The 17,950-nt window shown below is 40.7% G+C and overlaps 1 protein-coding gene across 2 annotated transcripts; it reads left to right on the top strand.

Annotated features, from left to right (window-relative positions):
* The first annotated feature begins 1,893 nt into the window (after positions 1-1,893).
* On the top strand, positions 1,894-11,362 carry zgc:92242 (uncharacterized protein LOC436899 homolog). 2 transcript variants are annotated; one of them, XM_058649116.1, is made up of 6 exons: positions 1,894-1,967; positions 4,593-5,024; positions 8,503-8,620; positions 9,371-9,476; positions 9,574-9,808; positions 10,471-11,362. In XM_058649116.1, exons 2-6 carry the CDS (start codon positions 4,850-4,852, stop codon positions 10,623-10,625), a joined length of 789 nt encoding a protein of 262 aa, XP_058505099.1. In that variant the 5' UTR covers positions 1,894-1,967; positions 4,593-4,849; the 3' UTR covers positions 10,626-11,362. The 2 variants fall into 2 exon arrangements, with proteins under 2 accessions (XP_058505099.1, XP_058505098.1); XM_058649115.1 differs by lacking the exon at positions 1,894-1,967 and adding an exon at positions 2,027-2,215.
* Positions 11,363-17,950: the final 6,588 nt, after the last annotated feature.

Below are 17,950 nucleotides of genomic sequence, written 5' to 3'. Positions count from 1 at the left end.
ACAAACAGCTGTCTGGTATCACTGAAACACTAGTTTTGTTTGGAAAACCAGGTGAATTCAGCCGGGGTTTCCGTACGTTCTGTCAATCAATATCATCTCTGACTGAGGGACTGTTTGTATGTATACAGCACAGGTGCAGCTGCGGTTAACAAGTGTCTATCCCATCAAGCTGCTGAATGACTGGGGTTTTTTGAGCAGCAGAATGCACTTCTGAACTTTTCTCAGACACGTCTTAGTGTTTTCAGTCATACTCCAACCTGTTTGTGTCTCACTTTACCAGCACAATTTATTTATTGTCTATTTTGTGAAGTGGGAAACAAATAACTGCCAGTGCTACCCTTATCCATGTGAGGCCTGTATCTCTGTCAGTATTACTAAATCATGAAACACTAAATTATGAAAATCTTCAATAAATAAACGATACCAGAAGATGTAAGCGATATTGTTCTAAAAACTGGAATTATGTTTTACATTTGGCCAACTAATGATTATTTTCATAATGAATAAATCTGCTGATTTCTTTGTTATATGGAGCAAAGGAACCAGCAAATATTCACATTTAGGAAGCTGAGAAATCAGAACACTGTTCTTGTTTAGCAATAAAAAAAGTCTCCAGACTCTAGAAACAAGCATTAGACTTGTGAACGTCACATAGTGCATCCTGAGAGATGATTATTCTGGGCCATAATAATTAATTGGACAGAACATATTAAACAGAGCACCAACAATCTCGTGAAAAGTGCACAAATAAAGTTGTAAAATAGTAAAATGAAGAAGTGTTGGATGATTGTGACATAAAACAAATCACTTCCTGTGAGCAGTGTGGGAATGTCAGTGGGCGACACAAGATCCAGAAGATCTTCATTATTGATTAATTATGTCATTATTGACATCATACAAATATACAGTGTATATAAACAACAGAGAGCAAGGTGCAACTAATTTATTTTAGTTTATTCAAACACGATAAAATAATTAAATAAATAAAATATATAAGCAGCTAAAATATAAACATATAGATAACAACTACATTAAAACATAAACAAATAATAGCCATTCAGTATTTGAGTAGGAGGAAGTTAGGAAGTTTTCTAATCCTACAGCCAGATTTAATTTACTGTAAACACGCTTTGAAGGTCACACCACAACACACAGTCCTGACAGGTGAGAGAAATGAGGCCACAGGTGAGTCAGCTTCACATTAACTAAAGACACTTGTGTGGCAATTTTAGCAATAATTACTCAAAGGCTGATCTGGAACTGGGAGGAGGAGGAGGAGGAGGAGGAAGAGGAGGAGTGAGCACAGAACAATGACAACGCTGGTATGATAAGTGTGGCCACAACCTGTTGACGGAAAAGTTGTTCTGTGAAATATCCACATTCCATCTCCTGCACATGTGGTGTTGTCGTTTATGGTAAAATCAGCAGGACTTCCTGGAGGAAGGAAGAGAAAACACACAAGAAAAAAAACACGGCTGTGCAGAGAGAATTAAAACTGTAGAAACAGAAATAATCACTTGTGTGTCCAAATCTACTACATATGGAAAACATAACAATAATAAAAAAAAATTGCAGATGACCAGGGACGAGGGCATTACAAATCATTGTCGGGACAAAGTTTCAGACCAATTTCAGCCCTTTTAATAATAAAATGATTAAGTGCAGACACAAAATGCAGAACAAACCTATATGCTATGTAATTTATGTCAGGATGTCACAGATCAGCATTGACATCAGGTATAGGGAAGCCAGCTAGACTTTAAACTTATCTTTTTACTCTAGCCTTTAACTAGATCCTTTTTTATTCCACCCTGTGTGGTGTTTTATTTGCATTTTTAGCTTATTTCAAAGTTACAACAGGGTTTTTACTTTTTGACTTTTTTATGTTCACAGGCGAAAGGAAGAGGAGACAGGAGAAGAAGGAGGAGGAGGAGGAGAGGGAAAGAAGAAGGTGGAGAGAGAAAACAGTAAGTGATGTCAGTGATGTCAGTCCGTCCCACTCCTATTCAGTACAAATGCCACAGATGAGAGCTGAGTGTGCATACCACTGCTGCTGACGACTGACCTGATCCCACACACACACACACAAAGGCACACACTCATACTCTGTCACGTCACACACTCATCACACCATACACTCACTCACTCACTCACTCACAGCAGCACTGAAACTCCACACCAGTGAAGGGAGATGCGAGCGGCTGGCACACACTGAGTAAGTCCACTCTCTCTCTCTCTCTCCTTCTCTTTCTTCCTTCTCTTTCTTTCTTTCTTTTTTCTGTCCACCTCTCTGTGTCTTTGTCGTGGCTGCCATTCTTCAGGCTTGTCTCACACTCATTTATCTCCTCTGTCGCTGTGAAATGACCAGTGTTTCCTCAGACTGAGAGACTTTTCAGACTTTTCTCTCAGTATGCCGGGCACATACCTTGTCCCCTTCGCTCTCTGCTCCCTTTTCTTTCTCTTCTGTGCATGTGAGGAGACGCAGAAAACAAATCCCTCACTTATTTGCATGTTGGCACGGAGCCAGAGCTGGAATCATATGTTCATCTACTCCATGTTCATTTGTGTGTGTGTGTGTTGTTATTGTCTGTGATGCGTTTGCATGGGTTTCTGTTTGTTGATCTCCTTTGTGCCCAAGTTCAAACGTGTATTGTTAATGACAGGAGCTGTGATGCAGGTTGAAGGCTTCTGCTGCTGCTGCTGCTGCTGCTGCTGCTGCTGCTGTTGTTGCTGTTGCTGTTGTTGTTGTGGCAGAAAGCTTGAGCAGATTAGTGGTCAGCTCTTGTCCGCGTGCATTGCTCTCAATCACAGACTCTTACAGCTCGTGCATAATGAATACAAACACTTCCTCTTCCATCTGCAGACAATAGACACACTATGGACCAGAGCGTGAATCACAGAAACCTCTGTGTAGACCTGAAGAAGTGCTGCTCAGTTAGTGAATGAATAGAGTATTAAGAAAACTAAGCTGTATGTTAATTTGAAAGAATAAATGACACAAGTAAGCAGCTTAGATACAGTGGACTTAGAAACAGGTGGTTAAAGTTTTATCTTGTTTTGCTGTTTTAATTCATCATTTATCCTAAGTTTAGAGATACAGTTGGCACCATGCTACATTCAGTCCAGTATCATCCAGTGATTCAACACATGGCCACACCTGGAGCTCTTACTATAAAAAGCTGATATTTCCCCTCTGACTCCACCTCCTGCTGGTTTACTGTCACATCAGCGCAAACCTCAGCAGGAGATTGGTGAATCCTTATCACACACTCAAACCCTATTGGCTCTCGCTCAGCTGCACATAGTTTCAAATCTTTGTGTTTACAAGCCGGGGGCTTTTATAGAGCACACATGTAGATTAAAGGTGAAGGTGGGAATTCACAGGACTTCCCGACTGAGTTATAAAAATATGTTTGTTTCTGTGTGTGTGTGTGTGTGTGTGGGAGAGAGAGAGAAAGCAGCTGTCTGTACTGATACAGAACAGAACTATAGCCGTCCACTAATGTCTGTGCCTGTGTCTGTTGCATCCAGATATCATGTAGTCTAACACCCCACCCTTTGTCAGTGTGTATACTTGTATTTGTCACCTCTGTAGGCGGAAATACTGGCCTTGTCAGGACCACGCACTAGTCCTCATGGAGACCAAAACCTGGTCCTTATGAGGCAGGACCTTAGCTTAGGGCTAATATTTGAATTTTGGTTAGGTTAGGGTATTAATTGGTTATTGCTTATAAGCCAGGGGTCTGCAAAATTTACTATGAAAAGAGTCATTTTATTTCCCCTCTACATCCAAATAAAATTAATCTGGAGCCACAAAACCCATAAAATGAAGATAATAATACATATACATTGTACTTTATACAAAATAATGATCGTTGCATGAAGAACTACAAAAAAAAACTGTTCACATTCCATTGCTGCAACGTTTTATCAAGTGGAGAAAAAAACTACTTTGAAATGAAACACCAAATTATGTAGACCTAGTACTTCCATTGTTTGTGGAAATAAATGATATTAAAATAACCCACTTTGAAATAAATAAAGCAATATTTGGATTTTATGTAGTTCCTGCTTGAGAAATACAGTAACTGTGTGGATCCAAAGATGGACAGGAGTCCAAATGGCGTACCACATTTCAAACAAGGTTTTGTGGACACAATATTAAAACCCTTGTATTTATCGCCTTGATCTCTAAATAAGAGGTGGTTCACTTTGAAAGAGGAAAATTCAAATGAAATTAAAAAAAAGAATACAAGGAGCCACTACAGGAGGGCTGAAGAACCACATGTGGCCCGAGAGCCACAGGTTGCAGACCCCTGGTTTTAGGCTGTCCACATGAATAGATGTCAGTGGGAGTCCTTAGTTGTGCAAACCTGTGTTTGTGTGGAACCCTACCTCTGTTTACCTTTCTGTGTTTGAAAGCGCAGCCGCATTCTCACTGCTCACTGTATGCATAGTAAACATTGCTCACACACACACACACTTGGCATATTTACTAATGGCCCTATTGTGTACCATCAGCCACAACAGGGTTGAATGCAATATAGTAGATATAATATATCTCTCTCTCTCTCTCGCTCTCTCTCTCTCAGAGCAGACACACAGCACCTTCACCTCCAGGCAGCCTGACACTCTCCTCCTGCCCAGAGAAAAGGCCACTTGACAAAGAACACTGCAGTGACCTCCAGCAGTCAGACTCTACCTAATCCACAAAGAAAAGGGAACCTGACTCTGAGAAACGAGGGAAGGAAGGAAGGAGCGATCGTACCCCACTGCTGTAACACGACCCACCGGACAGAGGGACTGAGGGGCAGGCGGCCATCTGTGGCAGCTGGGAAACAGAGGCAGGATGCTGGCTAAAATCCTTCAGGACATGTGGGTGGAGCCGGAGGTGCTGGAGGCCCTCAGTGAGGATCAGAAGAGAATCCTGTTCCTGAAGATGAGAGAGGAGCAGGTACGCCGCTGGAGAGAGAGGGAGGAGGGGGATGGAGGAGACGGCAACACCAACAACAGGCCAGAGAAAGGTAGAGCGTTTTTTCTTTTGTTTTGTTTTGTTTTGTTTCAACTGGTTTTACTGGTACGACATGTTGCTACACAGAACACACCTGCACATGTAGGTCTGTAACTCAGTTACACAACACATAATTACGATTGTTATTTATAGAAAACTAGAACAGAAACTCACCCATAAAGGAACAAAAGATATTTATCACGTTCTCTTTCGGGAAATGTGACCTTCCCTTTTTCACAAATACACTCACATCACTCTCAACTGAGGTTAAAGCCATTAACGTCTTTGACCCAGTCAAGTTTTGCCATTGTTTAATATCCGGAGAATCACAATTAATTGTCTGACACGAGGAAATGTAAAAAAACAAAAAAGGTGCATCTCTTTGTGTTTTGCTCGTGCTTCTATACAACACAGAGTTTAATAATACATACCGTACACAAGTTAATAATACATGACCACACCAACAGTTAAACAAAATCCTGACTAAGCATCATCCATCAGAAACAAACAGTATGGGTGAATATAGAGATTATAGAGATTACCGAAATAAGAAAGCAGGGTGTCTCCTCCTTGCAAATATCTGAAACCTCTCTAACACGTTTGACAACGAAACTGTGACATAATCACAGATTGCAAGGCATTTACACATTAACTGCAAACATTTGTAAATGTCAAACTTCTAGAAAAATGTCAAAAGGAGCTTTAATCTCAGTTTGACATCAGATCAAACTCTGGTATTTTTTCTTTTAGGTTTTTTATTTATTTAACTGTGGTGGGATTTGAATGCTGAATCCTGGGAATAATAACTGTGGACGACAAATGAAATTTGAGAGTTTCAGAGACATTTAGATTCACTCATTGGTAAAATTCTTTTTACCAATGTGCTTTATTGAGAATAATCACTCTTTCGTAAACAAAGATTTAACGCTGACGAAATCTGTGAAACTCTGAGTGCACATGAGTAATGAGACCCAGACACACGAGCTGTGTAGTAACACCCTCTCAGGTTACCAATCACATTAATGTGTTTAGATTATAGCCAAACAATTATGCGTCGCACTCATTTCATTCAGCCTTGGTCCATTCACAGTGTTTATCAGACTCCACTGGTTCACCCTACACAAAGATGGATTATGTTTGTGTGTGTGTGTGTGTGTGTGTGTGTGTGTGATAGATGGCTTTTATCACAGCTGCTGGAATCATTCTCCGTCCCTCTGTCCCACTTCAAACCACATATTAAGTTTCTGTCTTTGTTTACCCAATCTCTGCCGTGTCACCTGAGAGTGGAGTGTGTGTTGTCTGCATGTGTTTTGGTTACACAACATACAGTCCGGTTAGGCGTCTTTTCATTCTTTCGTTCTTTGTTCACTGTGCTGGTTAAGGCGGTCATTACACGTGTACACCGGCCTGTTAATCTCAAACAATTAAATACTTAATCCAAACCTGGGAATAAAGTCGTAGTTCTGCGATAGAAAAATAGCCTGTGAGACTTGTTACCAGAGGTGTAGACACATTTTGGACTGGAAAACGACAAAAATCAGAGTGACACTAGGGCTGCAAATGATTATTAATCAAATAAATCACCAACAATTTTGATTGTCCATTAATTAGTTTTGAGCTTTTCCAGCTTCTTATAAGTGAATATGTTCACCTTTCTTTGCTCTATTTAACAAATAAAATCATTAAAGCTGCTTAATTTTGCTTTGTTGACAAAACAGACTTTTGAGAAATCATCATTTTGAAGTTAGGCAAACACTAATCAACATTCTCCGACATTATATGACATTTTATGACATTTTATGGACAAAACAACAAATCAATGAATCAAGAGAATAAATGATAATGCTGTGTGACTGAAATACAAGTCAAATATTTGAGCAGAGACAGAGTACCTAAAGGGCATACTTATATAATAAAAGTACAAGTATCTCACCAGAAAATTACTTTGGTAGAAGTTGAAGTCACTTTTGTAATATTACTCAAGTAAAAGTCTTATTTACTACAAACTATAGTGTAAAGCAGCTCATCAAGCCTCTCTATATAGAGCAAAACCTCTATATAAATACAGACCATAATACCAATTCTTCTTCTTCTGATTTCATTTGGTATAGTAATGAGTAACAGAGATAGTTAGAGGAAATGTAGTGTAGTAAAAGTAAAAGTTGCTAGAAATAGTACAGATATGTGAATTTTGTAACAAGTATTTGTACTTTGTTCCATTACAACACTGGTGTGTTGTATCTTTACAGTGATAAATCCACTTCGAAATACAGGTGAAGTAATACAGCTGCTTTTTTTTTTTTTTTTTTTTAAATGTAAAGCTATGTCCTAATAAAGTGACGTCATGGCAGGTGTTTTATCTTTATCAGGTACCGCGCTGTCATGGAAAACACCTGCTGTCAATCACACATATGTGTTTGAAAGGTCATGGAAAGAAAAGCGCGTTGACATTGGAATTTATTTGTGTCTTCGATGACGTGAAGGTTACCTAACGAAAGAGATTGTCACCCAAGTGTGTGAACGTTTTTGACTTTGACAAAATAAATGAACGTTAAAATAACAGATTACAAACTAAATGGCCCCTGAGATCGGGTGACACTCAATGTTTTAAAACTAAACAGTGACTCGACATGCAGGCGGTGTCCAGTTCAAAAATCAAAGAGAGTTTCTGGTAAAGTGACCCAGGTTAGTTTCATGTGTAACTGCAAACACAGATAAAAAAAGAAAGAAAAAAAAGCATAAAACTAGAAGTGGAAGAATAAATAATAGTTCAACAGTAACAGGGCAACCAAGTCCACTGTCCAAGCCTTATAGGACAGCACCACCTTCTGGACAAACTCCAGAATAACACCTCACATGGCTTCACAGTGTGCTATCAGAATCCCACTTCAGTATATAAATGTAGCTGCCATTTACATTTGTCCTCAGTGGCTGGATCATGTTTGGTTCGTTGTAAGTGCAGGTGTGAACGCGCACGACTCACTCGGAGAACACACGGCTCCCGCGTCACTCAGACCACATGCAGATTACAGAGGTTGTCTGGGCCTCATGTGACCACATTCTTTGAGCAGTGTGAACACAAATGTGTCCTGGAGCACTGTGAAGGACTGCCCACTCAGCTGATGTAACTTTTTTTCTTTTACCATTTCAAATTAGAAAAACCTCATACACACTCTTTTCTCTCTCTCTCTCTCTCTCACACACACACACACAAACACAGTACTTATGAATGGTGTGTGTGTGTGCTTATTTGCATATAGAGCGAGGAAGTAAAATTAGATTACATGTGGTCACAGGAGACACAAGCAGGTGAAACACTGGTGAACTCAGATGTGTCCACTTGTGATCAGGTCTCTCAAGACACATGTTAACATCAGGTGATGTTCAGATAATTCTGTGGTGACAACATGTACTCTCATCTCATCTCACATCATAATGTTTCTCTCTTTTTTTTAACAATCATTATTATTATTATTATTTCCTCTCTCCAGTCTCCAGGAAACATGTGAGGTGGCTGCTCGGTCGGGACGGAGACGTGAGCGTCACTGTCATTGGAGAGATGGATGAATTCCGCTCCTCCAAACTCCTCCAGAGACTCCTTAACAACAGGTAGATGCCAAGGCTATACTAGTTTGGGATTTTATTATTATGTTTTTAAAATGTGTTCATTTTAATAAGGCAAGAGGGAGCGAGAGATCATTTGTTTTTATTTTTTTGTCAATTCTTAGTTTTGTTCTTATTAGTTTTAGTTTGTTTTTTTGTAATGTGGAGTAGATGCTATTTAAAAAATGATATTAGGACAGATGAAAAATCATCCCTGTATCAAATATAACAGAAGAAATGAGACTGAAATCCAAAATGTGCATCATAGTGCTTTTTTAAACTAGTTTTCGTTATTTAATTAGTTTTTATCAACTAGAATAACCTTGGTAGACGCACATATCTAAGGATGCCGGGCAGACTTTTACACAGTGTCAGGAACTGACTCATCCAGGCTTATTGATCCTGACATGAAATATTTTATTATTTTTTCTGGTAAAAATTAGATTTCTAGATGACGTACAAGGTTCATTTTTAAGAGCAAATTGTTTGGTGAATGACTGACACCCATTCTGCCATTTCAGGTCAGCTCACCTACAACATAATTCCATTAGCAGCACATTTGACATCCCTTTGTCACCTTTAAGATGCCCTCATTGTGTTCCACAGCTTTGATAAACACTGAACTGAAGAGTTTCAGTCAGCTCGCCAAATTGATTATAGCAGTTTTTCTCTAAATGACGAACTGAGGGACGGAGTCAAAGTTTGGGACGTCTGTCTGTGTCTGTGGGACTAAAAATGGACGTCTTTGTCTTCCAGACTCCACAGTGATAATATGAATGGCATCCAGACAGTGGACTTTCTGCCAGGAAGAGAGGCCCGAGAGCTCGGCTTTACACAAGAAATCCACTTGCCCCTCGCAGATGTGAGCATGAATGAATGTTTTTGCATGAGTCTTTGAAGTTTAGAAGGTAAAATGTATTACAGTCTCACCATCGAATAATGTCCCCACTCACATTTAGGATTATTCAGCTTCACCCAGTGACCAGACGTCATCTGAGGAGGACGTGGACTCCTGCAGCGTCGATGACGACCTGAAGGACCCTGTGGAGGACAGTGACAGTGAATCAGGCAACAACTCAGACAATCTCAGCGACTGGGCTCCTCTCTGCAGGCCCAATTTTAGTAGCCATGGCAACCAGCCGCCGCTCAAAGCCCAACTGTCAGATGCAGAGATCGCCAACCGACAAGAGAGAGGTGAGAAAAAAAGAAAGGAAAGAGGAAAGGAGAGGTGGAGGAAAACCTGATCGGTGCGTTTTTGTGTCCAAACATTAAAGTCCATGATAATCATTTACAGAGTTTTATGGACAGTTATTGTAGAACCACAACTACAGGCCAAAATTATATATATATGAAAAAAAAAAACAATAATGACTAAATAAAAATATGGTAACAAACAATATATATTGTCCTTATTTTCTGTTGTGTGTAGTGGGATATATTCTTGAATACACCGTTGCTTTTTTGTTCAATCTTAATATCATAATTATAACCTGAACTGGAACAGAAAACGCACCTATAGAATGTCACAAAGCTTGGATTGACAAAAAAGATGTTCCATCATATACAGTCATTCTAAAGAAATGTGTCTTCCTGCTCATGTATGTAATGAAATCCATGTGTCTCTACATTTAAGGAGACTAATCTGAAAGGGTAACTGTTGTGTTGAAGGTTTGAAATGCCACTGGTGTATACACTTTAGCAACACACACAGTTGGTTACAGTTCCAAGTGTGAAGTGTGTCGCCTTCACATAAAGATGTCGATATAAATATAAAAGGCTTATTCTGGAGTAATGAAAAGTACAACAGTACAAATGAAGTCAGACTGTTTTATCTTCTTATCTTCTTTTCTTCTCAGGGACTGTGCATTGTGACGAGAACAGGGGTCGTGTTGCTCAGCTCAGGAAGACATTTTCAAGTGATCTTAACGGCACGACACCTGCCTACAGCAAACCTCTTCTACCTGCCAAACCTGCTCACCTACAAAAAAGAAACACACCGTTGATCCGTTAGGGCTCCAGATCGTTCCACCCTGCTCGAGGATAACATTTGACCCCAGAAAAACACAGAGAGAGAGAGCGAGAGAGAGCTGTTACACGCTAATGGACCAGGCTGCAGCCAAATACATGTGGAGGATGAAGGTCCTGACATAAACCTGGACGATGAACTGAAATAGACCAGCACACGGACCGACCCACAGACGGAGAGAAATCTGTGGATGTTGGAGTGGAAGAAAGACTTGAAAGCTTCCTGCGTTATAAAATGAAGCAGCTTTGATGTTGCTGAGTTCAAATACACTCACATGGCTTTTGTTAATAACAGACAGACTCAGAGCGAGTTGTCCAGAGTTGTACATAGACCACTGACTTTAAGTGGAAAACACTTAACACTGCACTGTGCTTCACTTTTTTAAATGACTGTGTATTATTATTGTTATTATTATTAAACTGTCATGGGAGGGCAATCAAAATGTGGATTTGCTAAAAAATAGTTACTTTCTGTGCTTTTAACAGGCTCTAATAGTTTGTTTTTGTTTGTTTGTTTTATGGACTTGTGTAACTTGTTACTGTGCTGTTGTAACGACACTGACTATCATCAGTGTTGGTAACGTCTTCAAACAGTCAACAGTCACTTTGGTGTAGGAACTTGTAGATGAAATAACAGCACTGTATTCTTGGTGACCGGTCAATGTGTGTTTATATGTCAGAACAAAGAAATAAAGAAGAAATAAAGCGTCCGTTAACAAATTACTACCCGACTTGCTCATATTGTCTATAGCGGAACTAAAATCCCCCTTTAACGATCTACATTTAATATAATTTGCATTCTTCTTCATGTGAATGAGTGACCAGATTACAATGGCATCACAGACTGTTTTACAGAAATTGTGAAAAATCACTGAATGTATCTGCAGAGCAGTTTTTGGACAGTGACACAAACTGTACAAAAAGAATCAGTGATTATGAGGCTATAAGAGTAGGGAAGGGAATCGGTATCGGCCCAGTATCCATCACTGGATCGGATATCGGACAGATAAAAATGCCAAATCCGATAGGACCCAAAAATCACATACTGTATATGTCGCCTGCTTCACTATGCACAGACTGTAAAGATGTAAATAAAGCATTTTAGCTGAGTCATGTTTGGGCTGTTTATGACAACAATACTTGTTACACAGTTGGAGAATTATGTCTTTGAAATGACTCAGCATAAATGTGTTGCTAACAGCTTTATCATTCGTAAATGGTCTAAAATGACTGTATCGGACTAATGTCGGTATAGGTAGATTTATACCTATAGGTAGTTTGTGATATATGTATCAGTATCAGACACTAGAAAGTGGTATTGTTCCATCCGTGGCACACAGTCAGTGTTAAATATCTCTTAACTGTGGCATGGATTGTCATGAAAGTCTGTTTCCACAGGTAAATAGAGATCCTCTATTTAACCAGTCTTATATAAAGCACTTAAAAGGGAGACTTAAAAAAGTTATTTTCACTTTCACAAAGTCACTTTTTACAATATAAATATAAAAGTCTTAAAGTATAAGACATTTAATGTACTTAAGTATCAAAAGTAATTTTCTGATTTTTTCCAAAATGTACTGTAGTTTTAGGAGTAAAAGTATTAAAAAGTGAGGGGTTAGGATTGAGCCATGGTAGAGTGGGTTTCATTCCTGGCTCTGCTCATGATATTGTTTCAAACTAGTGTGACGTTCACAAACGTTTATAGAGACATGATTGACTCGTCATCACTTGTCTCGGAGGGCTGTGGTGCCAGTAGTGACATACTGAGGCTGCAGTAACTAAGGATTTAGATGAATAATATAGCTGTCGACGCCTAGGAAATGTGACATTTTTGTACTTATATGGCCTTACCAGGTCATCTTTGCTCTAACCCTAACCTCACTTCTTCTCCATGCCGAAATTGAGTTGTTTCTTGTAGGTGATATACTTAGAAGCCTTCTCTTCTTCCTCTTTTATGAGATTTCTCTCAAAATCCTCTATTGTAGTGAAAACTTCGGAACTTCTAGCTTGGGGAATAGTTGCCAGCGATTTCTATCTTCTTCTTCTTCTTCATGTGAGACTGGTGGGGCAGTGCCCTAGCGCCCTCTATTGACGGGGGAATCAGTGAATAAAAAGGATTTAGTTCAGTACTTCCTGAACTCCGTCTGACACAGTCACTGAACTAAAATACGACTGAACAGGTTGTGATTCGGCTCACGGTCGCAGGCTTTCAACAGTGCTGTCGCTAAATACACCAGACTCCTGTGTTAAATATTGAGATTTTAGAATTCCTTTGCTAAATGTTGGAGATTAGCGCATGATTTCAGGATTTTTAAGTCTTTTTAACCGATCTACAGTCCGGCATTGTTTGATTCTTGTGTCGGACGTAGCGTTCATGACTCTTCCAGTGACGACACTCTCTGACCAATCAGTGGCCGGCAGTCTGTCGACGTCACATTTTAGTATGGCCTCAGCTCGCCTGGAACCTCGCCAGAGCAGGCACTAGAAAGAGTACCAGGTGTCAGGCACTATCACTAATGGAAAGAAAATGAATTGAGCTGAGCTAAGTTACTGGCTGAACTCTGAACCTAATAAGTGGACTTTGCTTTCAAATTGTTTAATCAAACATCATATTTAATATTTGATAGGAAATTCTCTGTAATCAATACTGACCCACAGACGTCAGCCTTTGTTCTCGTTTTGTTTTGGGGGGATTTTTGACTTCATTCTAGTCGACAACAAAAAATGGAACACAGGACCACTTGTTCTGAGATCAGCTGACGGGGGTCAGGAGACTGACTTGAGTGGAGAAATTAAGATTTCTGGCCTTTAAACCCTGCTGTGCTCAGGATGACAGACCTGTGGTCACAACATTAAAGGGAGTGTTTCTGCTTGAGTCACTGCTGGTCACTGTTTGACTCATCAGTGGTGAAACAGATATCAAGGCTTTTTGACTCCACTGAAGCTGCACATGTAAAAACATTTTTATTTACTGCTTTATTTTGAAGGTTTGTGGTGTTTGATCTGGAGTTACTATCTAACTATTTGGCCACATGTTCCCTTTACTTGTTCACTAACTCCTTGTTTAAGCGCTCTCTCCTGCTGACACGTCAACGTTTGTATTTCACCTTCCACTCGTGTTCAATGTGCCCTTAATAGATTTAAATGTTAAATGAAGAAGTTGAAAAGACAAAGACTGGCTTAATTATGTGTTTTTGCATTTAACAAAGTTGTGCCTGTTCATGGCTTGCTTTCAGTTGGGGGAGGTGGCGCTGCTGACAGGAGTAAACACAGAAGTTGTTGATAGTGATCCCTTACACAGTGATAATCTATTCAGGGGGGGGGGATGCATCAGAAAACAGTCCATCGGAGATCAAACACAGAGCACAGAAAGCTGATTAGCATGTGGTTTGGGCTGAGACAGAGGGCGAGACACATGGGGAGACGGCGCAAAAGGGAGTTAGGTCACGGGAAGCAACACGTCACAGTCAACTCAATAAACCCCTCCGCATTCTCTCACCACCTCCACACCCTCGGCCTCTGTGTGTGAGCGGAGAGTGTACGTGCCTGTGTCTGTCCACCCGTATATCTTGCATCATGTGACTTGACACGAGCAGTCATGCACACAGTGTGAAAAACCCCGCTATATATAGTAGGACAGTGTTGGGTTTCTCTGCAAAGCATTGTAGGAGTCTGTTCATCTTAGTCCAACAATAAAGTGCATGTCAATGACTTGTGATGTATTCTGTCCCCTAAAGGTGCTTAGAGTTTACTGTGTGATTGTGTTTATTTTCTGTTTAGACCAGGAGGTGACCTCAGACAATGTGGGGTTCTTCATATTTTGCCCACGAGCCTGTATGACAGTAAAGTTCAAGAATAATAACAAGGAGGATTAGACACAGGCGACAAGACAACAATGGTGAGTTAATGTGTCAAATGTTAGGTTACAACAAAGCAGTTTAGTGTTCACATGAAATTCAAGAGACTTGTTACAAAATGTGTAAAACAAGTCATTTGTCATTTTGACAAGTAGGTCAAACAAACTTCCAGTCCATCAGACAGAAAAATCAATTTTTAACCGAAAATACATCATGTTTTATGTCTGCTACTTGTTTTCCTCTCACTAACTATAATCAACACAACTCATCTGGTAAAATGCCTGACGTGTAATATGGCACGATTATGAATTAGTTGGTGTGAAGACAAACTAAAGATGTTGACCTGTAGTCCCCTATTATGGGTCCAGGTAAAAAAACACCACATTTCCTAGAATGTAACCAAGAGCATGTTTTGTTTGGCCAGCCTGTGTTTCACCCACATCTTTTCAAGGTCCAGTGTGTCAAGTGTAGGTGAGATTATTTTCATTTGGCAGAAATTGAATACACCAATAACAATATATATGAATTGTTGTTTTTCCTTTTATATTTGCATCAGGAGCTGGGTAAGCTATCTCTATGGAAAACGCCATTTTGAGCCACCATGTTTTTTACAGTAGCCCACAATAGATAAACTGAACATAATTGGAGTTTTGAATGTTAAATGTTGCTAAATTCTACACAGTATAGCTTTAAAATGTATTCACTAAAATAGTCTTGGTGACATAGGTTATTTTCACAGTCTTCATAAGCCTGAAGAGACTTTTTAGACCAGAGGTCTTAAACTTGCGGTCCACCACTTAATATCAAGATATGAGTTATTTATGTGTGTGGGTTTTTTATTAATAGATTCATTTTGCATCATAATAAACATGTTTATATTGTGAACTATTTATCATTCTATATCAAAACAAATTTTGAAATGATGTGACATATCATCATAAGCGTTATTATTACTACGTCTTTCTCTCAGAAACTGAGACATTGAGGCCCCTGCTTTTGTTTTGAAGGCTGAAAACTCACTCTTTTCTCTTAAACTCTATTGTAGCATCAGCAATACTTCATATTTTGTGGTACTTAGCAAACATTAGCATGAACACTCATCAAGGTGGTGAACATGGTGAGTATTACTCCTAGCTAGCATCACCAGTTTAGCCTTGTCATGATGGCCATGTTAGCATGCTTACTTAAACATTAGCATGTAGCCTGAGGCGCATGCTAATGTTTAAGTAACTTAAACAGCAAAATAAGACTGAATGTTTAACATTTACAAAGCAGTAACTGCTCTACGACCAGAAAACATTGATGTCAGTATCAGTAAACTCTTTAGCACAATGTAATAGTGTAGCTTTTGTGTGGAAAAAGCCTCTGGCTTGATACAGTATGACAACAACCAAAGTAGTGTGAGAAGAAGACATGATGAAATAACACTGTAGGCCAACAGACTTTATCAGTGGGCTTTGCCTAACTTCCTGGAACTACTGGGCCTTTTGACATCAGCAGCAAGGTAAAGATTAACAGAACTTTAAGTACACATTAGCTCAGAAATAAACTAACAGCACGTGAAAATGCCCGCAGGATCGAACTGTGAACTACTTTATTTTCTACATGGATTCGTCAGCTTAATAGCAACTGGTAGCATGAGACCAAACCAGAGGTCGATGGAGCTGTTTTTAGACGCCTGCACCTTTAACAGCTTTATGGGTCAAAGGTCAAGAGTTCCCTTTGACCCCGGTGTCACCAAAAATACCTCAGGGCAGATGAGCCCGAGCTTTTTAAGGATGTGAGGATTGTTTGGGAGTAGCGTGTTTTCCATGTCTATAAAAGTGAACACAAATGGATAACAGAGGCGTAATGAGCTGTGATCTCAGAAAGATGCTGTTTCTGCAAAGCTGTTAGACATTTTCTAACACTGAGGTTACTGCCAATGGAGGGAGAAAAAATTCACAATGAGACACAGTGTCTCCAAGCAGACGCAGTGGCCAAAATTTCAAAGGTCTGGCTCGTGAGTGAGGGTCCGCCCAGCTTCAGCGCAGGTTGCCTTGGGCTGGCAGGTTGTTCCACTGCAGTGTGTTTGAGAGGAGTTTTTCTCCAGAGTGGGCTGGGCCGTTGGTGCTGTAACATATGTAAGCTCCACAGGAGTCTGCAACGACACACTCCAGCTATCTGGACAATGCATCCGTCATTAACCTCAGTGTCCCTGCATCTCTGTCTTGCTGCATTTCTGTCGGCCTCCATCACACTACTCACTGGATCTCACACTCATCTCTACTCTCTTTGTTTGGCCCACGTTATCTTCATCCCCTGCTGTCCATCTCCCCGTCCTCCTCCCCGCATATCTCTCTCTTTCTCTTTTCTCCCCCTGTGGCCTGCTTTTCATCTCTCCCCGTTTCACCCACTCTCTCTTACACCCCTTACACTCCCCCTTCCTCCCTTTTCCTTCTCTGCCCTTCACCACATTTCACCCCACCACCACCACCACAACCCCCTAGCCTGGGATCCGCTTTCCACCCCCCCACTCCTCCTCCACCCCCCCAACTCTCTCCCAACCCTCCCCCCTCCTACTCTTCTCTGTCCTCCGTTCAATCCCTCCCTCCCTCCTCCTCCCTTTCTCTCCTGCCATCTTGCAGGCCAGTGGAGCCAGACTGCAGGCGTTCAGGGAGTCACTGGACCTGCTGGGCAGCGGGTGACATAGATTTCCGGTGTGTGTGTGTGTGTGCTTGTGCGTGTGTGTGTATGTGTGTGCATGCGTGACGAAAACAGGGAGGGGGGATTAAGCTCCAAATCACTAGAAAGGCAAAGACGAGAGAAAAAGGGGGGGCGTAGGAGGAAAAAAAAAAGCTGTAGATCCAAGAATTTGAAATTCCCCCTTTGTGTGGGAGATGAAGAAACACTAGACTGTGAACTTAAACTAAAAGACTGTGTGTTTCTCATTCAGTGTGAGCGTTGTAATAGCATGATGTTGGAGCTCACTGCTTTTCTCCATGAGTTGGCAGAGTCCTGTGTTGGCTGGCGTGCTGCGCTTTCTCCCTCTCCCTCTGCCTCACTCTCGCCCTGCCTGACAAACACGCACACACACACGCACACATCCCCCACAGATGCACACACGCACACACACGCATGCACTCACACACACACACACACAAAAGTCCCTCTGCGATCCCCTGACTGAAGGCGCACAGGAAGTGCAGCCGTGGCCCAATTATAGCGTGACACCTCGGGCCGGCCGTTGCCATGGTTACGTCTTCCCTGCGGTCCCCTGGAGTGTGGCGCCGAGGAAGAAGGTCTTATCACATCAGCCATCGTTACGGCAACAAGCAAAAACCCACCCTGTAGCCTCAGTCCAGCTGGCTATGTACTTGGCTTATTATGTGTGTGTGTGTGTGTGTGTGTGTGTATGATCTATACTTGTGAATAAAAAAAGAAATAGTGTCAGTGTGTGGAAACAGAAGAGAGT

This window comes from Solea solea, chromosome 14, assembly GCF_958295425.1.
Source record: "Solea solea chromosome 14, fSolSol10.1, whole genome shotgun sequence".
NCBI classification, from domain to species: domain Eukaryota; kingdom Metazoa; phylum Chordata; class Actinopteri; order Pleuronectiformes; family Soleidae; genus Solea; species Solea solea.
Note: the sequence above shows the minus strand (reverse complement) of the source record. Positions and strands in the feature narration are given on the sequence as shown.